The sequence below is a fragment of the Staurois parvus genome, unplaced genomic scaffold, assembly GCF_062004578.1.
Source record: "Staurois parvus isolate SC_StPar_1 unplaced genomic scaffold, SC_StPar_1.0 ptg000038l, whole genome shotgun sequence".
In the NCBI taxonomy this organism is placed as follows: domain Eukaryota; kingdom Metazoa; phylum Chordata; class Amphibia; order Anura; family Ranidae; genus Staurois; species Staurois parvus.
In genome coordinates this window covers 699226-712327 of record NW_028317834.1, presented here as the reverse complement: position 1 = coordinate 712327, position 13102 = coordinate 699226, and the positions used below count along the sequence as shown (strand labels likewise).

Genomic DNA, 13102 nt, shown 5'->3' with positions numbered 1-13102 from the left:
ACTAGATCAATAAGGACCATTTATGCTTTGATTGATTGAGTTACTTTGTTGGTCGTTTTATAACTCTGCCTCCCTCTCTACCTATATTGCTCATGTACTTCATTTCTTTTCTCTTTTTCCCTTTATTCTACATAATTTCACCTTTGAAATGAATACTGCAGTTGTTCCTTGTTTCTGTTATGTATTCTATTTGAAGCTATAATGCCAATTTGAAGTCTATTTCTTAAAAAATAAAAATGTTTGTAAACAAAAAAATATATATTTAGTATAATTCTACAATTTTTGCAACTAACAGCTCAATGCTGTTAGCTAAACTTCCTACCAATAGCTGGACAACAAAATAACAAACGGATCACCCTTTCATCCAGCTGTGGTCTAATGCTGTGTAATGCCCATGATACCCAGCCAAGCATAGCCTCTTTGAACAATGCATACACTTACCAACTGCTTATATCTGCAGGCTGACATCTTATTCCCAATAGTCTATCCTTGGCCTGACTCTTATAAAACAGATATTTAATATCCTGTTTTTGGCCTCTGTGGCTTCTGAAGATGTTCACTGCTCCCCCACATTTTCCTTGGTAGCCCGAGTTGGGTCTGCCCAGGACTGTTTTTTTCCACTGCTCTACTCCCTTTACACCCAAAGCAAGGATCTGGGACCCAGAGAGCTGTTATATTTTCTAGTGGGTCACCTCCTTGACTCAGAGGTCACTATCCTTCATACTATGCCCCAATCCCAATCCTAACTCCCATTTGCTACAAGTAGTAGATTCCCATAAATTAGGTACACTTTTACTATGTGGCAATTCCAATCAGCTAGTTTATCCCTTTTTAGACAAATCCCCCATAACCTCTTATCCATCCACATCCTCCTTCCAGCAACAACTCCAACAACGCTCTCTCATAGACACATGGCAATAAGCTAACCCAGCTAGAAGACACTATACATACTACTCATATCCACAGAAAACTTTCTCCCACATTGACCATATATTTCTGACTAGAGGTATGTCCCCAGCCCTCCCATCCTGAACCATCATACCTCACCCCTGGACTGGTCACAAAGCTGTCCTCTTGACCCTCTCCTCCTTACTTCCCCAACAAACTAGCACTACATGGAGTCTAAATGGCCCACCCATCCCACAGACTGGACATTGAACTAGCCATCAAAGAATACCTGACACATAACACAACTGATGACATCTCTCTCCTGACCTTTTGGGAAGCCCATAAGTCTGTAATTAGAGGAGCCTGTATCAGCCAAGCCTCACATCTCAAGAAAGGACAGCGAGCAATCCATCACCACTTAGAAATCTCATTTCATCAGGCCAACAAAGCCTTCCAATCAGACCCCTCACCTTCTCATAGATTGTCCTGGACAAGACCAGGCTAGAAATAGATGTTTTCTTGACAGAATCAGATGATAAAGTTCTACGCCAATCCAGGCATGAACATTATATGAACACAAACAAACCTGACACTTTTCTAGCCCTGGGACTGCGAACCTCAGACCACACACACAGACTTGTCCATTTAAAGATTACAAAAACTTCACACACCAGCCATCCTAATAAAATATTACAGGTCTTCCACAAACATCTAGCAGAATTATACTCTGAGACCGGCTCCTATGATGAATCGCAGGCCACTGAACTTTTCTCAAGCCTATCTCTACCAACACTCTCAGCTTCTCAATGTTCTTCCCTGGAAACACCTATTACAGAACTTGAGGTCCCGAACTCCATCAAGTCCCTAAAGTCTAATAAGCGGCCTGGCCCAGACAGCTTACAGCCCTATATTCCAAATATTTACTAACCTCCTTCCACCTTTATTGGTTAATGCATTTAATGCCTTACTCAAAGGTTATTCTTTCTGCTCAGACTCCCTAACAGCAGTCATTTCTATGCTACCTGAACCCCAATCAGATCACACCACATGGCTTCATTACACACCAATCTCCCTTCTTAACTTGGATGTTAAAATCCTAGAAAAATCCTATCTGCATGGCTGGACTCCATCATAGGCACCTTGATACACAAGGTTCAGATGGGTTTTAACCCCCCTCTGCCAAGCCGAGACCACAGAGTGACTTTGCTAGAACATGCAGCTTGCATACGCCGCATACCCGGCTGTTTCCTTTCCTTAGACATAAAAAAAGCCTTTGACTCCAATGGATATCACCCCTTTACACCTCCCCAAGGGCTTACTTGAGGTACGTGGGTTACAAGTCAGACTTTTTTTCCATACAAAGGGGAATGAGGCAAGGCTGCCCCCCCCCTCCTTTTCTAGCGAATGAACCTTTAGCACAGCTGATAAGAACTAACACAAATATTAAAGGATTAGAACTTGGCGGTCATCATCATAAGTTATGCTTTTTCTCTGATGACAATCTCCTCTTCATGTCTTCTCCTTTGATCTCAGCACCCAACCTTCTCCAATGCCTGGACCAATTTGCAGTTATTTTGGACCTGGTTGTGAATCCCAAAAAGTCTACAGCTCTTAATATCTCTCTGCCCTCCTTAACTGTGTCACAACTACAACGTCTTCTCTTGGTCCAGTCAATATATTCCTGATTTAGGACTGTAACGAAAGCGTAGGCAGGACAGAACACACGAAGAAGATGGGGAACACACAAAACTTTATTGAACTCTGAAAGACATTCAATCAGAACAGTTCATGGCACTCCGCGACATGCGGCTCGTAGGGACAACCACAGTAAGTGGGCTCACGGGGACTCAACGGGACTCTAGCTGTGGAGTCTGGCCTAGCACAGCTCCCACCCAGCTTTCTAGGGTCATCAGTGTGCACAACAGGGACAGTTCAGGACATGGGGAAGGTCAGTGCGCATAACAGGGACCGTTCAGGACACGGAGGGGGTTGGTGTGCACAACAGGGACAGTTCAGGACACGGGTAGTCTGTGCACGCAACAGGGACAGTTCAGGACATGGGTAGTCTGCGCTTGACAGCAGGCAGCTTCCAGGGACCCTCAGCAACGGACGGCGGCCCTCACAGCGGCCAGCTTCTCAAGGGAAAGCAGCGTTCAGCAGGAAGGCTAGCGATCAGCAGCAGGGGCCCTCACAGTGGCCAGCTCCTCCAGGGGTCCAGCAATCAGCAGGCAGGGGCCCTCACAGTGGCCAGCTTCTCCAGGGGCCTAGCGATCAGCAGCAGGGGCCCTCACAGTGGCCAGCTCCTCCAGGGGCCCAGCGATCAGCAGCAGGGGCCCTCACAGTGGCCAGCTCCTCCAGGGGCCCAGCGATCAGCAGGCAGGGGCCCTCACAGTGGCCAGCTCCTCCAGGGGCCCAGCGATCAGCAGGCAGGGGCCCTCACAATGGCCAGCTCCTCCAGGGGCCCAGAAACCAGCAGGCAGGGGCCCTCACAGCGGCCAGCTCCTCCGGGGGCCCAGAAACTAGCAGGCAGGGGCCCTCACAGCGGCCAGCTTCTCCAGGGGCCTAGCGATCAGCAGCAGGGGCCCTAACAGTGGCCACCTCCTCCAGGGGCCCAGAAATCAGCAGCAGGGGACCTTGCAGCGGCCAGGAACAGCAGCGGGGATAGCATGGCCACGGGGTCTGACCTTAGAACAGGGGGGCTCATGCAGAGCGCTCAGCGGGGATGCCTGCGGAGGCCCGGTCCCCACCCGCACCTCCCAGGACAGCAGTGGTGGTGGGCCAAGGGAGAACGGCCGGACGGCATTAGGAGGAAGGGAGAGAGAGAGCAAGCCTGGTCTCACGCTGGCCTTTTTAAAAGCTGCGCGCGACACTTCCTTGTTGCAATGGCCGGCTCAGCACCACGTTGCCGGGGTAACGAGACACGTCCCCCCTCACTCCAGCCATGCGCAGGGAGCGCGGCTTTTGTCTCTGGTGGAGCGCCGAGCGCGGGAAGCCCTGCGCCTGCCGAGGGCACGCAGAGACCTCCCAGCGGCCCCCCGCCGGGATTTCCTGGTGAGGGGGGGGGTCACAGTGGTCCCCTCCTCTCATCCTGCTTCACGGCTGTGTGCTGCGGGTGGAAAGAGAGTGAGCCGGGCACACGTGACACTGAGTCCCACCTATCACAGGATGAGAGGGGGGGAGAGGGGGGGGAAGCTGCAGTGAAGGAGAAGAGCAAGCCTGGCACACCATGACAAGGACCCAAGCTGATGGCAGACCTCAATATTCTATATTCTGCTAACTACCCTCCTATGTTAACACACCTTACTAATCTTATGACATCCTGGTCCAGACTACCCCTCTCATGGATGGGTTGTATCACGGTTGTAAAAAATGACAATTCTGCCCAAAATATTATACCTTTATTGGGTCCTACATATATATACATATATAATGTCACAATATAGGTGCTGCCAGGGTGCCCAAATCTGTTATATCTCCCTCCCAAATATAGTACATTTCAGCCCCTCAAATAAAGTGCATTCCGGTCCCAATTTCATTAGCCAGTTTCCCCCAATTCACTTAGCACATTGAAATTTAATTAATAAAGCTCGGCTCCCATTTCAGTAGTTGTTTCCCCCGTCAGGATGACCTTCCCCCCCCCTGCTGCCTCTCGTCCTGCCGCGGCTCTTTGAAGCTAAGCCATGCAGGACAAGAGGTGCGGCTCCTCTCACCTTCGCCACTATCTTCTCCCCATTCTGCGAGGCCTTAGGGGAAAAGATAGCGAGGTTCACACCTCTCTGCGGAGAGGTTCTGGACCTCGGTATCAGAATGACGCCGCACGGTCCCGGCATCCGCACCGCATGCACGGGGAGTTCCTGTGCTTGCGGATGCCACCGGACAAAGGCCGTGATCACGAGAGCACGACCCGTGTCCAGGGGGGCGTGCCTAATTGCCGAGCAACTGGCTCACCGCCCACCATTGCCAGGATGACCGGGAAGCGTCCTGCATTGGTTTAAGAGATTGATGCTGGGCTCTTCCTGGTCATCCATTTCGCTGCCAAGCCACCGAGGGATCCCAGATGAGGCGGGACCCTCGTGGCCACTCTGCATAGACCCCCAAAGGATAAGGGGAGCCTCCACAATCTGCCGCTCTGCACACCCCAAAGCTAAGGGGGAGAACCACTCCAGCTGCTCATCGCAAGCCCCAGAGAAAGGGGAAACCTCCACAAGCTGCCACTCTGCAAGCCCCAAGGATAAGGTGGAGAACCACACAAGTTGCCCACTGCAAGCCCCAAGCTAAGGGGGAGAACTACACCAGCTGCCCACCGCAAGCCACAGAGAAGGGGGGGACCTCCACAAGCTGCCACTCTGCAAGCCCCAAGGGTAAGGGGGAGCACCACACAAGCTGCCCACTGCAAGCCCCAAGGACAGGGGGAGAACTACACCAGCTGCCCTCTGCAGGCATCCAGGACTCGGGGGGATTATTATCACGGACTATGCCACGCATACTCCGGTTTCAGGGCAAGTACTTGATGTCATACTACCTTGCTCCCCTGTGGACCCGGGCACCCCTGTCGGATCTGTGAGTGCATGCTCCCCTGTTTTCCCTGAACTGTTCTTGTACTCCCTCTCCTCCTCCCTGTTTGGATTACAAACTGCTGTAGAGACTTTAACTTTGCCCCTGGGGCTGGACTACAATTATTTTGGGAACTCTCCTTGCTATTTCCCATAGTGGGCACTGCCACCCCCCTTGCAATCCCCCATTGAGTGCACATCTTGCTCAACTCCCTAAATGTCACGCAGTAAAAGTGACCCCCTCCTATGGGTCACTATAGAGTCAGTAGATTGTAACCCCTCATGAGTTGCCAATTTTCTATGGCTACACCCAAGAGACCATCGCTCACTCCAACACCCAATTACCCAACACTACCCATCTATCTGGGACAGTCTAAAGTTCTGATACACCTTACAGTCACCCCATAACCCACTCATGGCATACCTCCTCAATCCAGGCCTTTATCCAACATGGATGCCTCCATCTTCTTTTCATGCTTGTCCTAGAGCTAGTCTAGTTCAACACCAGACTCCTTTATACCCTTCCAAACCCTATGTGACTCCACAACAAAATCTCTACATCTGAAATGTTTAGATATCTTCAGATCAAACACTTGTATTGCTCCCACTTACACATGAACACCTCTGTCCTAGACATGACTAGGTTTGGACACATATGTAAACGTGACCCCCCATGCCAGACTTTTGATTTCCACAGTTACCAGCTCCACCACTTTACACTTCCTTACCATATACATCCAAGTGGGAATGGGATTTAAATCTTCATTTGAAAGCGATTGGGCAGACATATGGTCTGCTGCAAAATCCTCCTCCCAAAATATAGTTGCTATGGTGACTAACCACAGCACTCTCATGCACTGGTACCTGGTCCCTGCCCGGATCGCTAAATCCGTCCCTAATCCCTGACCTGTTTATGTGACTGCTCTGAAGCAGGTATCCACATTTGGTGGACCTGCCCAGTTGTTCAAATGTATTGGTGCAAAATATTCCATATGCCTACAGTTCTTTATGAAGAAGTTACAGTATATATATCCATCCGGCCACTGCCTCATTTAATAACAAGCCCCAAGAAGTATACCTTATGATGTGGCTCCAAGCTATGGATGGAAGGAAAGGGATCACCCCACCGGCAAGTGAGAAGGGAGCATGAGTCAGAGCAATTCCAGTGTCAGCCAATACAAGTAAGGGATGGATGCAGTGCGACCAAGCCCTAGTGGGTGTGGTGAAATGCATCAGAGGGCGTGGCTAGAATGGCAGCTGAGGCCATTCCTCAACACTGGACTGGGGTCAGTTGACCAGCGTCCATTCCTTTACTTGCATAAGGCCCAAGAAGTGACACACTGGCAATTTAAACTACTCCTGTAGGTCACCACCACAGCTTAGCAAACCATAGCGAAGGCCTGGAAATCCCCCCACCTCAATACCACTGAAACTAAGAATAGTGTCACTCGAGCCACGATACATGTCAAAGTAGAAGCCGTCCTATTAGACAGAGTGCATAAAAATGAACAACTATGGCAACCATGGGTTGACCATTTCCTACCCTCAAACTCTGATGAAACCTTACTCTCTTTGTAGTCCTGAGTCCATTAGGTAACCCACTACTCAGTTGCTGCTCTATACAGGCACACACCCTCCCCCCTGGGGACCTCCTCTCCTCCCCCCTTATCTGTACCCCTTTCTTCACTACTCTTGCTCTTATCTCTCCATTGCTCTCTTCCTTTTCACCTTTCCTCTCATTAGCTCTTTATCCCTTATGGGGGTTTTCCCAATTGGGGGAACCTACACTATCAGTTTGAATTTTCAGTGAGGCGGACAGGTCACCCACTCGTCTGCCACTGATATCTGCATACAGGTTGAAGTACTAAATCTATACTCCCACTGTGAGAGTACCAGAAATGATACTATAGAGTATATAACATGTTTCAGTCTCTACATTCACTCCTCCCTTGATATTAGAGCACTGTTATCTCTTGCCTAAGTTAAAGCAGAGCTCCACCCAAAAGGGGAAGTGTTGCTTTAACTAGTTGATGACCGCAGGTAGCCAAATGACAGCTGCACTGCAGCCGGCCAGTTCTGGGAGGCCGTCATATGACGTCCTGCCAGAACGCGCTCTCCTGCATGCCCCCGGCGATCTCTGTGATTGCTGTGTCCTATGACACTGGTCACTGCGAAATGCAATTGCCGGTTCTTGACTGCACTTTCCTCACGCTGTCAGAGCATGAGGAAAGTACTGCTGGCAGTTGTCAGAGGAGGGATTGGCACCAATCATCAGGGCACTGATGATCAGTGCCCTGAGGATCGGTGCTCAACAGCGCCACCCACCAGTTCTGCCCACAAGTGCCCAGCAGTGCCACCTACCTTTGCCCAGCAGTGCTGCCAGTCAGAGCCCACCAGTGACACCCAGCAGTGCTTCCAGTCAGTGCCCAGCAGTGCCACCAGTCAGTGCCCAGCAGTGCTGCCTATCAGTGCCAGCTCATCAGTGTCACCTATCAGTGCCGTCTCATTAGTGCCACCCATCAGTGCCGCCTATCAGTGCCGCCTATCAGTGCAGCCTCATCAACGTACATCAGTGAAGGAGAAAAATTACATGTTTGCAAAATTTTATAATAGAAACAAAGAAACTTTTTTTTTTCAAGTTTTTTTGATATTTTTTTGTTTATAGCGCAAAAAATAAAACACTCAGCGGGGAGTAAATACCACCAAAAGAAATCTCTATTTGTGTCAAAAAAATGATAAAAATTTCATATGAGTGCAATGTTGCATGACCGCGCAATTGCCATTTAAACTGCGACAATGCTGAAAGCTGAAAATTGGCCTGGTAAGGAAGGGGATATAAGTGCGTGGTAGGCAAGTGATTAAGGACCCCACTGGCACCTTTTGGGAGGATAACCGAAATTGACAGGTACCCGCTCCCACTTCTACTGCAATCACCTAGGTGATCAGAAGCTGAAGTTGTCCTCCCCCCTCCCTCCCTGTAGTCTTCTGGGACACATGAATGGTCCTAGAAGAGTACAGGACCATTCACAAAGCACAGAGATACTCGCACATGCTCAGTGGGCACCCGGATGTGAAGCCGCAAGCTGTCACAGCTGGGTGCCCACACTGAAGATGCCGGCAATGGAAACAAACGGCGGCCGGTGAAACGGGCTGCGGGGAGGACACCACGAGATCGAGGGACAGGTAAGTGCCCATCTTTTAAAAGTTAGCAGCTACAGTTTTTGCAGCTGCTGACTTTTATTATTTTTTATTTTCACTGGAACTCCACTTTAATGTATGAAGATATTATTTGTACTGTACAAATTACAACCTGTACGTTACCTCTAAGGGTTGTACCCCTTCTGACTTACTGTTGGTGAGTCCTGCAATCACATTGTTATCAGCTCCTTGTAAAACTATTATCTCTTTCCAATAAAATCTATGAACAAGAGAAGATATGGACCCCACAATTCCTCTATATACTCCACAATTCTCCCATGTGGACACCTCGTAAGTGGTTCTCCAGTATAGACTCCCAGTTTGGGGAACTCATTTAGAAGAAGCCGTCAGCTAGAATCACACTCACTACTCTACAGTATGGTGAAGACCAAGGAGGCCTAGCAATACCAAATGTTAGACTTTATATTATAGCTGCCCAACTTCAACATCTTACCAGGTGGGACTTAGTAGACACATTAGATCCCATCCATCGGTGTCTACTTCCATCAGATACAGATTTCACATCACTCTCACACTTGTTAATGGGCTTCAGATGACACCAGTGGGAAAGGCATGATCTTTCATATATTTATTCCCATCTTTTGACTCTTACCGAAGACTTATAGAAAGAAATGGGAAACAGAGAAAATAAGAGAGAGTGGTGGGAGGTGATTGTGACCTCCATACCTCTCATCTCTCTGTCCTCTTCACAGAAACTCAGTCATTTCTTTTGCATAGATCTTTCAGGACTCCAGCCCAATTGTTCAGCTAGGACAGGAGGGATTTCCCCTTATGACCCCAATTGTAGTGGTGATGTCGAGGATTTGATACATGTTTTGGAGATGTCCACAATTATTCAAAAAGTGGAACAATATGACCAGTGTTATAATGTTGGTATTCAATATTCCTCGGGTGTGCCTCTTGGTCTCAATAGAGGAGGAATTATTTACACCTCCTCCTATTACAAGTCATATAGCAATAGTGAGGCTGCTTGACCACAAAAAATATCCCGATCTTGGCTATCATCTCAAACTCCCAGCAGACAACAGTGGATTGAGCAGGTGATCTCCACATTAACATCATAGGTTTTTTAAACTTTAGCTTTTTTAGCCCCATAGAAGGAGAACGAACCAGTTGTATCCTACTGAATGGTGACTACATTGGAGACCCATACTTGGGGTATGATCCTGGAGACACGGGCCTCATTGATCGGTGTCAGCTATCTATGTATGTACTGGGGGAGTTACTTGCCGTGTACAGCTGAATTGTTCTAGGTTGTTTCTTCTTTTCTCTGTTCATTTGTTTATAAAAGGTAAAAGTGACACCATAGACAAAGCAAGTTATTGTTCTGTATGATCTGTAACAGTGCCACAACTGCCTATACGTGAGAATGTATGACTCCATTGTCTGGGCTGAATGTTGGGAATACTGTGCGCACTTATAAACTTTATTAATAAAATATATTTGATGAAAAAAAATACTGTAGATAATGCTGTACATATTCTTTCTATTCATAAGATATATTTAGTAATGAACATTAAAAATAGAAAGCAAATTTTTGTAGCCCTTTATATAGAATTTTAATTTTTTTTTTTTGTACAGGTGGATTGATGAACCAGGTTTTCGGTCATGTTGATCTTCATGAATATAGCTGAGTCACATGGAAAACAAGACATATGGGTGTCTTAATTGACTGAAAGTCTTTATTGCAGCTCACTGGAGGATTCACACGGGATACAAGTCATATCTGTGTTCTAAAAGTCATGGTTTGGATTCTCTTCCACATTGATCCAGCCTCAGAGGACAACAGGAGAAAAGGAATTTCAGTGTTCTGGAAGTGACAATTACTTTACACTAAAGTCCAAACCACGTATACATAAGAGGAGTCATTTCAAACTACTTCTTGTTTGGAGATTTTACAATGGAGAGAAACTATATCACACACCAGAAAGTTCACAATGGAGGGAAGTCATATCGGTGTTCTGAATGTGGCAAAACTTTTACAAGCGAGAGAGACCTTATAGTACACCAAAGAGTTCACACTGGAGAGAAGCCATATCAGTGTTCTGAATGTGATAAAGCTTTTACATGGAAGTCACATCTTATCAGACACCAGATTGTTCACACTGGAGAGAAGCCATATCAGTGTTCTGAATGTGATAAAGCTTTTACACGGAAGTCAAGTCTTATCACACACCAGAGGATTCACACTGGAGAGAAGTCATATCAGTGTTCTGAATGTGATAAAGCTTTTACAGTGAAGTCAAGTCTTATCACACACCAGAGGAGTCACACTGGAGAGAAGTCATATCAGTGTTCTGAATGTGATAAAGGTTTTACACGGAAGTCACATCTTATCACACACCAGATTGTTCACACTGGAGAGAAGCCATATCAGTGTTCTGAATGTGATAAAGCTTTTACACAGAAGTCAGATCTTATCACACACCAGAGGTTTCACACTGGAGAGAAGCCATTTTAATGCTATCAATGTGACAAAACTTTTACAGTTAATGCCGGTCTAATCTATCACCGGAGGATTCACAAATCTCAGCATAGATTAAATACTGGACGAAAAGAGATATTATAGAAGTTTCAGGTGTCACAAGTTAGTTTCACATCCACAATGTCATCCCACAAGCTAGAGAAGAAGGGAAGATAAAATGATACCTTAAAAGAAACAAACTAAAATCTGAGCAAACTGGAATGTAATGATTGGATTTTACTGAGTTTAGTGCTTATGTCCATCAATACACAACTAGAAGGGATTTGAATATTTTATCTTTTGACAATTTTTTTTAAGATAATCATCAATAACTGAACAGTTTCCCTCATGATTCTCATCTTTATCTTTTTTTATGGAGCTTTGAATGAACATGCAATGCATTTTCATGATACACCAACTGAGTTGTGTTTCCAAGCATTTTCTTCATTTCTGGATCCTGAGGTAATACATGACCAACACTGCCTCAGTACCAGAGACTAGGATGGGGTCTATTATCTTACCAAGTCTCTGAAGCCTCAGTGGGAGAGTCCATTTCAGGTTCTTCTGACTATTGATACATGATCAGCCAGGCTTCAGGTCTCCAGCTAAGCCCACCTTGTTCATTCCTCCAATTACATGTTCCATCTACTCTCCCATTATCAATGCCTCCTTTCCACATTCATCTCTTCTCATTATTATTATACAGGATTTATATAGCGCCAACAGTTTGCTCAGCGCTTTACAATATAATGGGAGACAATACAGCAACAATACAGTTAAAAACAAGAGGGATAGGAGGACCCTGCTCCTCGGGGCTTACAATCTAGGAGGGAGGGGCTAGTGGTACAAAAGGTAGTAAATGTGGGGGATGGACTGGTAGGAGGAGTAGAAGGTTCTATTATTAGCTGAGGGCAGGATAGGCTTCCCTGAAGAGATAGGTTTTCAGAGATCACCTAAAAGTGAGCAGAGTAGGCGATAGTCTGATAAATTGGGGTAGAGCATTCCAGAGGATGGGGGAAGCTCTAGAGAAGTCCTGGAGATGAGCATGGGAGGAGGAGACAAGGGAGCTAGAGAGCAGGAGGTTGTGCGAGGAGCGGAGAGTACGGTTTGGGTGATATTTGGAGACAATATTGGTGATGTAATTTGGGGTGGAGTTATAAATGACTTTATATGTTATTGTTAATGTTTTGAATTTTATCCGTTGGGCAATGGGAAGCCAGTGGAGGGATTGGCAGAGGGGGGTGGAGGACACTGAGTGGAGGCCAGTGGAGGGATTGGCAGAGAGGGGTGGAGGACACTGAGTGAAGGCCAGTGAAGGGATTGGCAGAGAGGGGTGGCTGATACAGATTGGTTAGTAAGGTAGATGAGTCTGGCAGCAGCATTCATGATAGACTGAAGAGGGGATAGCCTGCAATGTGGTCGGCCAATGAAAAGGGAGTTACAATAGTCAAGGCAAGATATAACAAGGGAGTGAATAAGTTGCTTAGTGGTTTCCGAGGTTAGGAACGGCCGTATCTTGGAGCTGTTGCGGAGGTGAAGTCTACAAGATTTGGACAGTGATTGGATTTGGGACTGAAAGGACAGATGGGAGTCTAGGATTACACCTAGTACCCTGGCATGAGGGGAGGAACTGATGATTGTGTTATTGATCTTGATGGAGAAGTCAGGGAAGGGGGCACGGGCTGGGGGGAATACTAAGAGCTCAGTTTTGGAATGATTGAGTTTGAGGAAGTGGAGTGACATCCATGCCGATATGTCGCTTAGTAGGTTAGTAATGCAAGAGGAGACTGAAGGAGTGAGGTGAGGAGGAGACTGAAGGGATGAGGTGAGGGGAAGAAAGATAGATTTGTGTGTCATTAGCATGGAGTTGGTACTTAAAGCCATGGGAGCTTATCAAGTGACAAAGGGAGGAGGTGTAGATGGAGAAGAGAAGCGATCCAAGGACAGAACCTTGAGGGACCCCTACAGAAAGAGGGAG

At 47.0% G+C, this 13102-nt stretch overlaps 1 protein-coding gene across 1 annotated transcript in view; it reads left to right on the top strand.

Moving 5' to 3' along the window:
* Positions 1-12804, top strand: part of LOC149470565 (uncharacterized) — a 48807-nt gene extending 36003 nt beyond the window's left edge. Inside the window, exon 2 of the mRNA XM_089662349.1 lies at positions 10592-12804. Within this exon, the coding sequence (XP_089518475.1) occupies positions 10592-11121 (530 nt within the window). The 3' untranslated portion in view covers positions 11122-12804. The remainder of the gene's footprint in view (positions 1-10591) is intronic.
* The last annotated feature ends 298 nt before the right edge of the window (positions 12805-13102 follow it).